This window comes from Antechinus flavipes, chromosome 4 (assembly GCF_016432865.1).
Source record: "Antechinus flavipes isolate AdamAnt ecotype Samford, QLD, Australia chromosome 4, AdamAnt_v2, whole genome shotgun sequence".
Taxonomy (NCBI): Eukaryota; Metazoa; Chordata; class Mammalia; order Dasyuromorphia; family Dasyuridae; genus Antechinus; species Antechinus flavipes.
This window is the reverse complement of record NC_067401.1, coordinates 38,818,143-38,834,953: the sequence shown is the minus strand read 5'-3', so window position 1 is coordinate 38,834,953 and position 16,811 is coordinate 38,818,143. Positions and strand designations below refer to the sequence as shown.

Here is a 16,811-nt window from a genome sequence, read left to right as displayed (position 1 = left end):
TGACTCAAAGCACCATGACTAGACAGAGGGCGAGGGGCACAAAGACAGGAAGAGGCAGATGGAAAGTGCAAATAGGGTAAGGGAACTTTCCTTTTCTCACCCCTACTCCCCCTGCCACCTCTGGCCTTCTGATCTGACCTCCTTATTTATGGAGGCAGCAAAAAGATCTGGCATAGACACACACACACACATACACACACACACACACACATCCCCGAGGACAGGGTCAAGGAGGACCCCATAACTCTACTGATCTCATTATTCCATGTCTTGTCAGCAAAACTGCTGCCCTGCTACTTACTCAGGTCTTGTGCTGATTATCTTAAATAAAACATTTAACATTTCATCAAAAAAATGAATGATGATGAACCCTGCTCTATTTGGCAGGATAGGGAAAGCAGCTCTAGACAGCAAATGCCCCTAATCTCTAGTCCTGAGATTAACTAAAGAATCACTAGATGTTTCACTCTGTGGGGAAGGTTTTAGGAGAGAAAAGTTAGGAGCCAAGGTAGCTTGGATTTAATTCAGGATTGTCCTTATTTACTGGATGAGGTTGAGGAATTCCCCAGCTCTTCTTTTCCCTCTTTTGTGAACTCCTGACTAAAACATCCATGTTATTTCCAAGCTATTCTGTGAAGGGTTTCTTTGCAAGGAAGACTAGGGAAGAGCTCTAGACAAATCTCACACGTTTGGATTTTCATGTGGGCTACATCTACCAAACAATATACTGTGGGTAATCTGAGGAAGGAAAAATAACTTTCATGGGGAGATGGGGGGTGAATGGGTAGTGCTAGGTATGGTTAGGAAATCAGGGAAAGATTCCAGGAAGAGATAGCTGACATATATATTAGCCCTTGGAGGGAGGGACTTTAACAGGAAGTACTCCTTAGAGTTCTTAATCTTTTTTGTTTCATAGGCACCTTGGCAGCAGGCTGGTGAAGCCTTTGGATACCTCAGAATAATTTTTTAAAATTAATAACTGAAGGGAATGCTAAAATTCCAGCTAGAAATTAGGTAGAATAAATATGTAAATTTCCCATCCAAATTCATGGCCCCAGTGATATCTGTTCATGGCCCCTCAGGTTAAGGAGTCTTTCTTCTAAGGAACCTAGAAGGTTGTCAGGAAGCACAGATTCACAGACTCACTGAAATTTAGAATTGAAGTAGCCAACCAGTCCATTCATTCAGTCTCTGCTGGAAGACTTCTGAGGGGAAGAAATCTGTTCAACTTTTGTAGCTGAGAGGAGTTGTTCCTGGCATCAAGTCTCATTTTCCATTTTCTCTTTAACTCCTATTCCTCCTGGCCCTTCCTTCTGGGTTTAGACAGAAAACGTGCAATGCTGCTACATAGTGGGAGATAATGTTTCCCTGGAGTGTTCTTTTCTCCAGGCCCATCCTGCCCAATTCTTCAAATGCTCTTCATGTGAGAAGTCCTCAAGAACCTTCACCAAGTGACCTTCTCTGGACACTTTCCAGCTTTTCAGTAATCTCTGATGGTTCCCAGAATGGAATACAATGCTCTGGGTATCTTTTGACTATGGCAGAGCATAGAATTATCAGCTCCGTATATTTCTCTTAATGCAATTAGCTTTTCTGGTGGTCACGGTACATTATATTGAGCTTTCAGTACATTAAGTAAACTTCCATTATCTTTTTTCAAGCAAATTGCTCTCAACTTAGGATGGTAAAGCTGATTTTTTGAATTCCAAAGAGTTTACATTTGTCCACTTGAGAATGTCATCTCATTAAACTCATGTCAATGCTTAAGTCAGTGAAAATCTTTGTGGATTCTTATTATCTATTATGTTAGCTATCCCAGCTGACTTTGGTCAGATCCTAGTGTTAACGGTCTTACCAGCCTCTAGATCATTATCTCTCTTTTCTCATAAAGTTCTGGCTCTTGCTTCACCTTTTTCCTCTCCATACCAATTTTTGCCCTTATACTAAGGACTTAACACATACTGCTGTGTTTAAATATTCTAACCCAATTCTACTACTTCCTTAATACTCATGACCCATTCCTCCACAACCTCAGTCAAGTATAGGGATAGTCACGTCTTTCTTCCATCAACAACCATAAGTGTTCCACTTCCATGATCCCCAAATGCTAAAATTCCTTTATCAAGTCATAAGTTCCTATAATTCTACCTCTTTTTATGCCTTAAAACTTCTAAACTTATTCATTTTTCCTCTGATCTCCAATTCCTTCATTCTTTGAGATTTTTCTGGGCTACCACCTTCCTAATCTCTATCCTATGGTTAATGAATTCAATTCTCTTTTCGAATTGTTCTCTTATATTTTACCAAACCCCAATCATGGATTAAAACAGATTACCATTTTTTTTTCAGATGATACTCCTAGTACTGCTTTTCTCATTCATTTAGTGACTATGAAAGCTACTCTGTTCTAAGGGATTCTTGCCTATAGTGGTATATGTAGTGATCACCTGAATTAAATTTATCCACTTAAGTTCACTGACACTGGGGATGTCAATGTTTCATATTTCCATCTTCTGTTTGACCATATCCAGCTTACCTTGGTTCACAGGTCTTTCCTATGCAATACTGATTGCACTTCCCTTTCATCATGAGACATATCCTCAACTAAGCTTCCTTTCAGTTTTGGCACAGCTATTTCAATTAGTACTAGAGCTACTAGTAGTTGTCCTTATTTCCCCCCAGTAACGTACTCGACTTGTTCTGACCTGAGGGACTCATCTTCTGATGTTGTTTCTTTTATCATTTTAGTATTGCCATGGGGTTTCTATGGCAATACTGGACTGGTTTGTCTCTTCCTTCCTCAGTGGATCACCTTTCTCAGAGATTAAGAAGAGGTTGGGGCAGCTAGATAGGTGCAATGAATACAGCCCCAGCACAGGAGTCAGGAAGATCTGAGTTCAAATCTGAACTCACACGTTTAACATTTACTAGTGTGACCCTGAACAAGTCAACTTAACTCCAATTTCCTTTCAAAAACGGAGAGCAAAATTAAGAGGTGGCAAAAATACATAGAAGAACTACATAAGATAGATCTTTACATCACCAAGATCCACATTGTGTTGTCTAGAGCCAGACATCCTGGAGAATGCAGTCAAATGGGCCTTAGAAAGCATTGCTAATAAGGCTAGTGAAGATGATAGAATTCTAGATGGACTATTTAAAATCCTACAAGATGCTGCTGCTAAAGTACTAGGCTCAATTTGCCAGCAAATTTGGAAAACTCAAAAGTGACCCTGAATTGGAAAAGATTCATTTACATGGCAATCCTAAAGAAGAGCAATGCAAAGAAATATTCATATTACTAAAACAATTGCATTCATTTCATGTGTCAACAAAGTTATGCTTAGTTATCTTCTGCAAGCTATCTTTCAACAATATGTGAACTGAAAACTACCAGAAGAGCAGACTGGTTTTTGAAGAGGCAGAGGAACTAGAGACCAAATTGTCATTATTTGCTGGATTATGGAGAAAACAAGGGAGTTCCAGAAAAACATTTATTTCTGCTTCACTGACTGCACTAAAGCCATTGATTGTGTGGATCACAATAAAATGTGTCAAGTCCTCAAAGAGATGGGAGTACCAGACCATCTTACTTGTCTCCTGAAGAACCTGAATGTAGATCAAAAAGCAAGTTAGAACCAAAAATGGAACAATGTATTATTGGTTGAAGATTGGAAAAGGAGTACAACAAGGCTGTACTCTGTCACTTTATTTATTTAACTTATTTGCAAAGTACATTGTGCAAAAAGCCAGATTGGATGAATCAAAAGCTGGAATTAAAGATTGCCAGGAGAAATATCAACATTTTCAGATATGTAGATGATACTACTCTGATGGCAAAAAGTGAAAAGGAAGTAAGAAGCCTTTTGATAAGAGTGAAAGAGGAGAATGTAAAAGCTGCTTGAAGCTTAACATAAAAAAAAAAAAAATCAAATCCAAGATCTTGGCAACTTCCATCACTTCCTAGCAAACAGAGGGAGAAGAAATGGAAACAGTTTCAGATTTTATATTCTTGGGCTCAAAAATTACTGCAGATGGAGACTGCATCCATGAAATTAAAAGACATATTTTTCCTTGGAAGGAAAGCCATGGCAAAACTGAAGAGCATACCAAAAAGCAGAGATATTATCTTGCTGAAAAAAGTCCACGAAATCAAAATTATGGTTTTTCCAGTAGCAATGTATGGTTGTGAAAGTGGACTATAAGGAAAGCTGAGTGCCACAGAACTGTCATTTTTGAATTGTGGTGCTGGAGAAGACTTGAGAGTTCCTTGGATAGCAAGGAGATCAAATCAGCTGGTACTTAAAGAAATTAATTCAGGCTATTCCCTGGAAGCTCAAATAATTTGGCTATATAATAAGAAGATGGGACTCATTGGAAAAGGAACCTGATGTTGGGGAAGACTTTGAAGGCAAGGAGGACAGTAGATGATGAAATGGATAGTGTCATAGAAACAATGAACATGAACAGATTTTGAGAATGAATAAAGGATAGAAGGGAAGCTGGCGTCTTATGGTCCATGGGGCAACATGAACAACAAGAACAAAAATCCTGGATTACTCTAATCGTGTCCCCTTTGCTTACTTGTGCTGTTGAACAGCACTGGAGGAAATCATGCAACCAAGCAGAGTGGTCCATTACTAATTTATGTTAGCTAATCTCATCCCTTTTTTTCCTCCTTAAAAGTGATTCTTTAGTCCCCTTTCTCCAGATCTTCTCTTTAAGTCTTCCATTCAAGCCTCCCCCACTATCTAAGCTAAGAAAATAGAAACAATTTTACTGTGAGTTCTTCTCTTCCTTTCTACATCTCACAATCTTTGACATCATTCTCCATTTTCTTCTTTTCCTCATTCTCTGATGAAAAGATGTTGCTTCTCATACCTTCTATATGCCCTCTTGTTTCTATCTCATCCTCTTTTCAAGTATATTGCTCCTACGATTATCTCCCTTTTCCTTCTAGTCTTCCATTTAGACTTCTCCTTAAAGAACATTAACTTGATCCTACTTATACTCTCTGTTGTCTCTATGCTTGTTGCTTCCACTTTCTGATACTGCTCACAGATGGTGAGCAGTCTTTTTATGGCTTCATTACCCATCTCCTCTCCCCTAAACATGGGTACCCCCAAGGCTCTGCCCATGGGCCACTTTCTCTTCTCTCTCTCCACTCTCATTTGACCTCATAATGCTCTTTATAAGACCTTATAAGGTGCCATGATCTTCATATTTATCAAGCTTCAATGATCATCTCTATGCATATGACTCCTAGATCCAGATACCCATTCTAGATTCTCTGCTTTAGTCAATTTATACTCCAATTATCCAGTGGGCTTTTCAAGCTGAATGTGCCATTGGCAGCTCAAAGTCAACGTTTCAAACAGAACTGATTTGCTTTCTCCCCATTTCCAACAAACTTCCTTATCCCCATTAAGGGGGATACATCTTTCCAATCACCCATGGTATTTATTATCCTCAGTTCTTCATTCTCCTTTGTCCCCTTTTTCATTCAGTTGATAAACCAGGGCATTTCTCCTTCCACAACATCTCTTACAAACATCCCCTTCTCTTTACTCACACAGTTACCAACTTAGTTTAGGTCCTTATCGTCTCTTTCCTACAACAGTTTTTTTTTTTTATTATTGCTCTGAAATTCATCCCATTCCAATTCATTCTTCACAAGCTGACAAAGTATTTCCTAAAGCACAGGTCTGAGCAATAAACTACAGTGTTTCCTTATTGCTTTTAGGATCAAATATAAACTCTCTAGTTTGGCATTTTAAGCACTCCTCAGCCAGTTTATCCAATGGCTTTTAAGGACTTCTAAATTAATCAAGGATTTTATTGAACTTATTTTAAGGCTAGGATTGATTGATTTAATGTTCTCAATACCATAAGGTATCAGGGAATAGTATCATGGTACTTTAAGTGGAATGAAATGATTTGATTGGCTCAATCTACACTCACCCTTTTAAAAAGGAAAAAAAAAATCAAAGCATTCATTCAAGGAGTTTACATTCTATCAGAGATGGCCTTATAGAAGGATATACAGAAGACATACATAAAAATACGAGGTAGTTTTGGAAAAGGACAGTTAGATAATACAGCAGATAGAGCACCTGGTCTGGAATCAGGAAGACTCGATAGCGGTGTCACCCTGGGCAAGTCACTAAACCTTGTATGTCTTAGTTCTTCATCTATAAAATGAACGGAAGAAGGAAATGGCAAACTACTGCAGTATCTCAGCAAAAACAAAACAAAACACAAACCTAAATGGGGATATGGGACACCACTGAAAAACCACAACAAAATAACAAAAAGGTTTGGGAGGGAGGGTTCTAGCAGCTGGAGGGTTCAAGAAAGGCTTCATGTAGAAAGGAGCACTTGAGCTGTTCTGGAAGTTAAAAATTAAACTTTTATAGGCATAATTGAGATGCATTCCAGGTATGGGGCACAGGAATGGGAGATGGGATAGAGTCCTGGGCTTGTGGCAGTATGGAGGCTGAATGGCAAACTTACAGAATTTTTCTGGAGAGAAATCGAGTAACACACAGTAAAAATTACATACCGCCTCTTCCCTAACCAATACTTTAACCCAATCATTTCATTACTGATGCTATGCTATGAAAGTCTTATCAAAAACATGAAAGAACTATATATTCAAAGATTTTCATGATATCATTATGCACTACAAAAACTGGAACGAACCTAGATGTCCAAGAATAGGGGAATGATAAAATAAGTTGTGATATATTTACATAATGAAATGCTATAATAAAATTAGGACTAATAAGGAAGGAGGATACAAATAAGTGTGGAAAGATCTTTATGAAAGAATGCAAAAACAAAAAAAGAGAGAAAGAGAATGATGATGTGAACAGTATGACCACATAAGGAGAAACATGAATGAGAAAATCCTAATAAGGATTTGGAAAGGCTGGAACAATTGTTCTGATTTATATGCTGAAGTTAATTTTGTTCACACAAATAATTTGGAAGAAGTTGAAGTCCTTGGAAAGTCACTGGATAAAATGAATTATGATATACAGGAGATGTTTTTGGATTGACTGAAGAAACTCATTCATGTCCTGAGGATTTTGTATCAAGTAGCTGACCAATTCTAAGCCCTCAAAGATTCCAATGGACAGAAGTTTTCACCAGGCCCCAAAAAGGGAATTGACAAACCTTTCAAAACAGAACCATTATCTTTACTAGCAAACCCCCTCCTCTTTCAAACTTTACTTATTTCTGTCAAAAAACGCCATCTTTCTACTTTCTCGGTTTTATAACCACAGCATTAACTCTTCATTCTCCCTTACTCCACATATTAGTCAGTTAGATAAACATTTATTAGGCATCTACTGTGTATTAGTCACTGGGGATACAAATATAAATAAAAACAAGGAAAGTTCATGCTCTAGAGAAGCTTGCAATCGAATGGGGAAAGATAATATACAAAGGAAACTTTAGAGTGTAGCTGGTAGGAAATGGGGCAGTGCTTAGCTCCCTCTTCCTTTTTTTTTTTTTTAAATAACTTTTTATTTTCAAAATATAGGCAAAGATTGTTTTCAACATTCACCCTTGCAAAACTCAGTATTCCAAATTTTTCTCCCTCTCTTCCCCCTTCCCTAGACAGCAAGTAATCTAATAGAGGTTAAACATGTGCAATTCTTCTAAATCTATTTCCACATTTATCATGCTGCCAAGAAAAATCAGATCAAAAAAGGAAAAGGTGAGAAAGAAAACAAAAAGCAAGCAAACAACAAAAAAGGTGAAAATATCATGTAATTATACATTCAGTTCCCATAGTCCTCTTTCTGGATGCAAATAGCTCAAGTTCTCTCTCTGGATGCAAATCTCTCCATCACAAGCCTATTGGAATTGTTAGCCCCCTCTTTCAACAGAGCTTCAGAGGTCCAGGCCCAGCAGTTCAGGCCAATTCAATCTTATAGCAAAATGAAACACAGCCAGTCAACTGCCAAATCTTGTCTTTTTGGTCTCTGTTATCTCTTGCTTCTGACTTTCTCCCACCTGTGTTCGCTCAGGCTCCCACATCACTGCTTGCTTAGATTGGCCTTTGGATTGGTTTTTCTGCTTTAATTCACTACTCCATCTCTATGATTCGGCTGCCAAAGTGGTTTTCCTTAAATGCAAATCCGACGGAGTCATAAAGACCACTGCCCCTATCTCTAAAAGCCACCATCACCACTTTCTGCTTCTGCTTAGTTTTTAAAGTCCTTCACAGTCTGGCTATAAACCTCTCTCTTCTACCTCCTCATGTTCCTGAGGGCAATCCTGCAAGGCCTGCTGGCTCTGGCCCTTCCATCTCCAAGTCTTTCCAGTGGCCATATCCCATGACTAGATGGACAGCAGTTCTTCACCTCTGCCTCACTGGATCCTTTTCTTGCTAAGACTTTCTAAGACCCTTAGTAAGTAGTGTCCTCCCTCTTAAACTATCTTGGATTTTGTAACTTGGTCCCCATTTTATTTCTATTTCTTCTGTACATTCTTAGGTGATGGGGGAACTGTCCAATGGAACCTGCACATCATGTTCTTCCCGACACTCCTCCATGGGAACATTGGGTGAATCTCTGTTAAGGAAAGCCCTAGTGCACTCTCAGCTGCTGAGCCATGAGGAAGTGAGCAGCTGGCCAAAGCGATCTCTCTCCTTCCTGTCAGTGAGGGCAGGGGCAACAGGTGGCTCCAGTTGGGGAGGGGTGGCACTAGCAGCCAACTTGTGGCTGGAAGCTCAGTGAGGGGCTTCTTGGTGTTGGTAATCAGAGGGGAAGGAGCCCTGGAGAGGCCTCCCACCTCCGAGGTCGGGCCCAGCTGAGCAGCAGATGGCCCCAGCAGCCAGGTGCTGTGACTGGCAGCAAGTGAGCAAACCTGGAGCAGGGAATGCTTCCTAGCAAGAGATCAAGATTAGAGCAGAATTGCCCAGTTTCCAGGGGCTTTTTATACTTCTTGCTATTTCTTTTCAGTAAATATCATTTTGTAAAAGTTAATTGAGGGTGGTACAGCAGCTAGAGTGCCGGGCCTGGAGCTGGGAGTGTTCCTGAGTTCAAATCTGGCCTCAGACACTTCCTAGTGGGGAGACCCTGAACAAGTCACTTAACCCTGTTTTTCCTGAGCTGGCAAATGATTCCAGCATCTTTGCCAAGAAAATCCCAGAGGAGATCAAGAAGAGTCAGACAGAGCTGAACAATAATGAAAAAGCTGCCTGATGTTAACTGACTAACCTGATAGCGGGGATACTAATCACTGCTTCTGTTACTGGCAATTACTTCTGGGGAGAATCTGTCAGAATGGGGACTCAAAGACCTCCCCAGAAAGGTAGCTGCTCTTGACGTACCTGGCCTTCCAATGCCTGGGAGTTGGTTAAAGAGAAGGATCCCCAGAATTCATAGCGCTACACACATATGGGCCTGCTGAATCTCTAGAGTATATGAGCACCTTTTAAGCAGACATGTTTCATTTATTCCATTTGTGTCCCAGTGCTTGACACTTACTAAATGCAGAATGATTGAAGGGGAATATTATGAGATTACAGACAGAAAAACAAGTTGAAGGGAGGAATGAAAAAGCATTAATTAAGCACTTTTGGATTATCAGTTCCCACGGGGAATGCTGGGAATATACATACACCAGGGACAAAAAATCAGCTTTCAAGGGTCTTCTGTTTTAATCGTGGGGGGCAGTGCCAAGTCTTAAGTGCTCCAGTGAAGGTGAATTGACCCGTGTTGGCTCATTTTGGCACACTGGCTGCTCCAGAAGCAACAGGGATACCGCTTCTATGACTCTGCCAGGGTCGCCCTGGGCATATATGGTCACACATGGCCTGGAATGGGGAGCACCATCTGGTTGGGGCCCAGCTAAGTGAGTTTGCCCTCATTTGCTCATTAACGGAGGAGGGCTCCAGCCCAAAGAGGAGCACTCTCAGACTAAGGATTCCTTGCCTCAGGGCTGGGCCCTGACTGCGGAGGGATCACAAGGCCCAACTGACTGAGGAAAGGAAGCTCTAGGGATGCTGCAGCGTCCGCCCTCGAAGCGTTCACCTTCTACTGAGGGAGACGGGCAGAGCAATCTGAACAAACCGGCCGCGGAGGGGATAAACAGGAAACTGATGCACAGAGGGCGCCCGACTCCCGAGGAAGATGAGCCGGCAGGGCCGGCAGCTAGGCCCGGCCTTCAGTTCGGGGCCCTGGGGAGCCCCTGGAGCTTAGGAAGGAGGTGCGGGTGACCCCGCCAGCAGCGCGGACACGGGCAGGCAGGGGTCAGAGGGCCACAACCCGACATCCCACAGACGGGGAACGCCCACGTGTCCCCAGGGAGGAGGCCGAGGGACCGGATCTTCCCTCTTCCCCCGGAGACTACGTGGCCTCTCGGACCCCGGGCTGCTGATCTCACTTTCCCTTCTCTATACCCTGGGATCCACCCTGGAACGTGGGTCACGAGGGTGGTTTTGGTGGCTAGACCTCGCGACAGCTGGAAAGGAGGTTCTAGTAGTAGGTAGCCGGTTCGAATCCTGTTTGACACTTTTGGGGGGAGGAGCTGGGGTAAGTCATTTCAAATTCTCAGGGTCTGTTTCCTCAAATGAGGACTGTTGCTCCTGCTCAATACTATTATCCCCCGTCCCAAGGTACAGATATGGGTCGGGGGTCACCGTGAGCCCAGCAGCCCCCGTAGCCCAGCCTCCTCCCTTGGAAGACTAGGGCGTTGAAGCCCGAGGCCAGTGTTGGCGGCAGCATTCGCACACAGGCCCTCTGCCTCAGGAGTCGGGCTCTGTCCCCCCATCGGGCGTGTGCTTGAATGCTGTCAGGGTAACTGGGGACTGCAAAGGCGCCTCCCGCAGAGGACGCTGGGGGGAGTGGGGAGAGCGATGGGCCTAGTCAGAGGTCCTGGATTCGAAATCTGTCAGTCCCAAACCCGCCTGGGGGCAGCGCTTGCTGGCCACTCGCAAGATGCTACTTACCTCGCTGGGCCTCCGCGGCCTCATCAGTCAAGTGACCAGGCTGGACCGCGTGGCCTCCGAACACCCGCCCTTCTCCACACCCGCGAGCCGGAGGACCTCCCTCGAGCCCCGCCTCAAAATTACTCCCCCTCAGCCTCCGCCCCTAGGAGCCCCGCCCCCGGCGCGCGAAGGGGGGCGGGACCTCCTGAGCGTTGCCATAGCGACGGCGACAAGATGGCTTCTCTGAGCTCGGGGTTGGAGGGTCCTGACCCCGGGTCGCTGAGCGCAGAGCAGCTCTCCCGACTTCGGGATTTCAAGGTGCGCACAGCCCCGGCGTAAGGAGGGATGGCGGGGGGAGGGGTGGTGCGTAAGATAATGTGGACACTGTATGGAGGGGCCCAGAGAGGAGCGAGAGGGGGGCAGAGCTTCGTTTCCCGACCCGCCCCTCCTCTGGGAACCCGGATTCGGTCGGAGAGGTGGGAATGGGCGGGGCTTCCTCTCCCCTCCCTCCGCGATTCCGCCCCTTTCCTTAGCCACACCCCTGCCTCCCTCTCAGATCAGCACGCGCATAGCGAACGAGAAGTACCTGCGCTCGCACAAGGAGGTGAAGCTGCTTCTGAGCGGCTTTTTCAGGTAGGTGGCTCCCAAGACTTCCCCAGCCCCGACACCCCCCCACGTATGGCCCGAGTCCGGGCTGCCGCCGCCCGGAAGTGAGCGCCCCATCCTGGCGGGGAAGCTCAACTCTTGAAACGATCGGTAGAAACTTCGTGCAGCGCCCCAACCGTCGTAAAGGCGGGAAGCTCTGCGAGAAAAGGAATCCCCCTCGGCCCCATTAGGGCCCTTCACCACATTACTGCGGGCCGCCCCCAGGGAGGCACGGGGTGGCGGACTCCGGGTGATGGACGCGTCTTCTGAGGCAGATGAAGGCACGGACCAAGCAGAGAACGTTGGGGCGCGGGCTCTGTTATGCTGGAAGCCCAAATGAGGGGCTCCCCGCTAAACCCCTTCTTCCCTGCTTGTGGTCAGGTTCGTTATATGGGACTCTGAAGGGATGAGAAGAGATGGATTACGATCTGTCCCTGTTACTCCGTGAAGGTTTTTTTTTTTTTTTTTTTTTTTAATTCGAGAACAAATTGGAGGGGTGGGTGGGAGGGGTTTGGAGAATAAACCATTTTCGTTATCTAAGGCAGTGAAAGTGAGGGGTCGGGGTTCGTGGCCCTACACTTGGCAGCGGGGGAGGGGGTGCAGTGGCTGGGTCTGTGGTCTGGCCAAATTCAGCCCCTCAATCCAATTCCACTGGGATTCACTTGGAGAAGGCGGGGATCCAGGTGGGTACCTGAATGACATAATTGCTAAAGGCCCAGCTCGGCCACAGGCTTGTCTATGGGGGACAAGGAAGGGGGAGAGGGGAATGTGCAAGGCGGTCGGAGGTGCTGCCCGGGCGGGCGAGTTTCTCCCATTTGGTCTGAAGAAAGTCCAGGGGGAGGCTTAGTGAGGGTGCAGTGGAGGTAGAGCCTCGTGGGTCCCGAGAGGAAATGGTGCCAGAGGTGGCTATGGGGCACGTTGGTCACCAGATGACTCCTTGTCCCCTTCTCTTCTGATCCTTTTGGTGCTTTCGGGGCAGGTAAGATGGGAAACGGTGGGAAGTGAAAAGTTAGCGTTTCTCTGCTCTCTTATGGCTGGGTGGCAACCTAATGAAAACATTCAGCTTTCCAGTTTTTGGATGCTTCAGATGGCCCTGCTGGAAGAGGGTTCCCGAGCATGGGGGAATGGAACCCACGCCCCAAGTGCCTGCTCTTCAGTATTTTGTAGGGATATTTAGCTGCCTCTCAGGCAGCCTCCCCAAAGTGTTACACTGGCAGAGATGTCTTCCCAACTTGGATCATTCAAATCCTATTGTTTAACTGGCATTCAGATCTTAAATATGTACTACTTATTTGTAATGTACATATTAATATATGAGAATATATGCAGAATATGTGTTCTCGGGTATATAAATAGGACAGAATTTCAAATTTAGGGATAAAAGCAGGGAACTCATTTATTTTACATATTTTAGACCTCAGGCTTAGTTTGACATACATGATGTATTACATAGGAATTTTCTCTTTTATTGGACAAAAAAAGGGGGGCAAAATCCATACGACTGGAGTCAAGAAGTTCCCAGACATAAAAAAGCATTACTTTATTTCATCAAGACCTGACAGGATATGTGGTTGATACCTGAGGGGGAGTCTAAAAACTAGAAAAGTAATACAAAGAAAAAAAATGAATTGCAACTCCTAGGCTGAAATAGCACCACCTGTATTCTGTAGTTCTCAGTATGAAATAAGATGATAAACCATGGTAATCTTTCCTTTTTAAAGAACTTCACACCAGTCTTATCTCCAATTTCATAATGTAAATCATTGAGAAAATAGAATTCATTTTAAACCAATCTGGCTTATTCCATAAGGTGAAGTATACCTGCATGCATTTCATTTGTAAGGTAGTTCTTAAACTGAGAGTCCAGAAGCCACAAGAGGTTTGTGGATAAACTTCAGGAAACTTGAACTCAGATGGGGAAAAATTACATCTTTACTTTATTGAAGTTGATTAACTTTGTAATCCAAAATATTTTATTTTATGCATTTGAAAATATGATTCTAAGAAGGCGTTCTAGAGACTCTAGAGCCCAGTATAGAAAACATAAAAATGTTTTTCTGTCAAGAATAGATCAGATTATAATCTATTTTGAAGTAAAACTCAAAACCCTTCTAATTATGGCATGAATCAACCTGCTTTCTTTCTGATGAGAATGCCTTATGAAATCAAGAACTGCTTGTTTTTAAGTTTTTTTTTTCCTTTTTCTTTTACCCCTTTGTATTCTCCAGAGAAATGTTTTTGAAAAGACCAGTGGACATTCAAGAATTTGCTGCAGGTGAGACTATAATTTTGGGGTATTTGAACAAATCAGGGCAAAAGCTATTGCAAGTTTAGATTGGCAAAGTCCCTGCAGCATGGTGGGGTCTATTTGGTGGGATCCTGGTATGGAGGAGCCCCTTTCAACATCATTTCCTCAGACTATGGACAGATGAGAGATGAGGCAGAACCTTCCAGGGGAGGTTATTAAGTTCTATACCATAGCCTCCATGCACATGTCTTTATGCCCTTAAAGTGGGAGGGGAGAGGGGAGATGAAAAGGGAGAGGGAAGGCTCCCTGATGCACTCCATCCCTGGGATAAATTCCTACCTCACCTCCACCTCTTATAATCCCTTTCTTTAGGGATTCAGTTCAATGCTACATCCTACAGAAAGCTGATCCAGTATCCCATATGCTAATACTCATGTCTAGAAATTACATTTAGTTTTGTGTACATTTTTTGTGTGTGTGTGTGTGTGTGAGACCATAAGCTCTTTGTGGCCAGAGACTTTCTTTTTGTTCTGGATCCTTAGAACCTAGTAGGGTACCGGGCACATAATAAGTGTTTAAATGTTAAGTTAAACAAAGGAAGCAGAGTTCTTTGGTGCAATAGTATTTGCTTAGGAAGTGGTGGATGTACTGGCCAGATGACCTCTTGGCCCCTTTCTACTAAACCGAAGAATTATTAGATTATCTTCAGTGCTATCTAAGGAAATTACAAAAAGCATATAATGCCTGATTCATACTCTGCCACCTGTAGGAAATCTTGCTGTTGTCTTTCTGAGGTCTGGCTCCCTGTGAGAGGATAATCTCAGAGAGGGGGAGAAAGAAATGAACTAGGGAGCAGAAAAGCCAAGGAAATTTCTTCAGAATCTTCCCTGGGCATCAGCAGGTAGATAAGCAAATACAGTTAGTTAAATCAAGAGAAGCTGAGTCTTTGGAGAAAGGGAGCTTTTCCCACAAAGTCATGAAATGATGTTGAGATTCACTTCTCTCTCTTACAGTAATGTAAACTGTTTGCCCCACATTTTTGCCCCCCACTCAAATTACTTCTTTTTGCTTAACTCAGACTACTTCACAGATCCAAGACTTCCTGGGAAGATACAGATGCAATTAATTGAATTACAAAAGCAAAAGCAATTAGCAGAACCATGACGTTCTGCTACTGGGAACAAAGGTGAGAGGAAATCTAGCTTTTTGGATGTTACCACATCCACTGAAGCTTTATTGTGAAAACATATTCTTGTGTCCAGAGCTTAAAAGACTGTTGGCAGAATGAGTCAAGATTTAAAATATTTGGTACTTCATTTTATTGAGGTTTAGCTGAGGTGGAGAGCAAGGAGTGTCAATGATGTGTTAGAAGACATATTTGACTTAGTGAAGTAGGAGCAACTAAAGGCAAAAAAGTGAGGGCAAAGGAGTTAGCTTTAGTGATTATTAAATCTTGTAAATTGTGCTTTTCTTGCTCAATTTCAGACTTTTGCCATCTCTTTCTGTGCCTCCTTGGCAGAGAAGGGTTTGAGGGTTTTGTCTCATATAAGTGCTCATGGTTCATTCCCTCTCATCTGGGGATGGGATTCTTCATGGTACCAAGAATAAAGGGAGACAGAAGCTTTCAGTTCCTTTGCTAACAGGATTATTTTCTGGTGCAGACAGATCAGTGGTACCAGTTCAGTTTTGCTGTTAGGACTGGTGCATGATTTTTAGTCCAAGGGATTTCTGAAATAACTTTGGCCTTTTGGGAGGAATGGGGCAAACTTCACATTGCTGGCATAGTTAAACCTGTTCTTATTTTGCAGGGTCATAGGACATTAAGAAATCTGCTCTGTCATCATGGGTTCGTAAGTTGCCCTGGTCTTTGCCCCTTGTGTTATAAAGCTCTGCATTAAAATGGACTTTTCCCTGCTTTATTTCATTGTAGTCCTGAGCCCCTGCTCTTTTCTTATTGGTAGCAAGTTACTCTTTCTCACTGTAGAATCTCGAATGACTCCTTCATTCTTGGGAACTGTGTTCCTTCTGCAAATTCAGTCTAGCATACATCCCATGATATGCTGGATGTTGGTTTTGTGAATGCAAGAAATAAGTGGGGATTCCTCATAGTGATGTGGAGCAAAGACAAATCCACATCAGTACTGGCTGCTTTTTATTTTTTATTATTATCTGTCATGGAACATGGGGGTGACAATCAGCTTGCGACTTTAGCCTATTGTCTTTTTTGGAGTAAAAAAAAAACCCTTATCATTCTCATTCCTTGTTTCTAGATCTGCCCTGGAACCAACTCTGGAATCAGGGTCATTTCCCTTCTACATAGCTTTTCTAATTCCTAATACTAGTAGGATTACTACTGCTGCAGCACCTCAGATATAGAGATGGAGAGGCCCTCAGAGGTCATTGGGTCAAACCTCTTGTTTTACAGAGGACTAAAGTGAAGCTTCACCTCTCCAACACCTGTCTTTAGCCCTGTTTCTTTCTAAGAGTAGGGTCTTTGTCATGTCTTTCTATTTCCTAAAGTTTTGTAACTTCCTAGCACTTCCAATGTGCTAAGAGCGAGCTTTTTAACTGCACTAGACCAATACAAAATTCCTATTTTTCACCTTCCATTTATTTAGCATGTCCTGTAAAAACATTTTTATGAAGCACTTCAGGGAACACGTGAAAACACAAAGGAGTTTTACATTCTGTTGGGAGGAAACAACATGTACAGTGGTGGTTCCAATATAAAACAGAAAGGAAGGCACTAATAACTTAGGGAAAACCTCCATTTCATTTCTATCACCAGAAAATGCAACTAGAGGCAGTCTACTCCTTTCATCACACTAGCCAAGAACAACTTGTCCATGATTATTTTATGTGGGAATCTCATTTGTTTTTTCTAAACTATCTAGGGCCAAAGCTTAGCACCTCAAGAATCTGGCTCAAATATTAATTATTCTCATAACTGGAGTCCCCAAATAATCATATCTC

General features: G+C 43.1%; 2 protein-coding genes across 4 annotated transcripts in view; one reads left to right on the top strand and one right to left on the bottom strand.

Annotated features, from left to right (window-relative positions):
• CELF3 (CUGBP Elav-like family member 3) overlaps positions 1–11,005 on the bottom strand; it is a 30,107-nt gene extending 19,102 nt beyond the window's left edge. For all 3 annotated transcript variants that reach the window (XM_051992628.1, XM_051992629.1, XM_051992630.1), the window contains exon 1: positions 10,967–11,005. In XM_051992628.1, coding sequence (XP_051848588.1) covers positions 10,967–10,990 — 24 coding nt within the window. In that variant the 5' untranslated portion in view covers positions 10,991–11,005. The remainder of the gene's footprint in view (positions 1–10,966) is intronic.
• A 140-nt stretch (positions 11,006–11,145) lies between these two features.
• On the top strand, positions 11,146–15,757 carry RIIAD1 (regulatory subunit of type II PKA R-subunit domain containing 1). Its single transcript, XM_051992636.1, has 5 exons — positions 11,146–11,263; positions 11,502–11,578; positions 13,819–13,865; positions 14,917–15,024; positions 15,647–15,757. Exons 1-4 carry the CDS (start codon positions 11,180–11,182, stop codon positions 15,000–15,002), a joined length of 294 nt encoding a protein of 97 aa, XP_051848596.1. The 5' UTR covers positions 11,146–11,179; the 3' UTR covers positions 15,003–15,024; positions 15,647–15,757.
• The last annotated feature ends 1,054 nt before the right edge of the window (positions 15,758–16,811 follow it).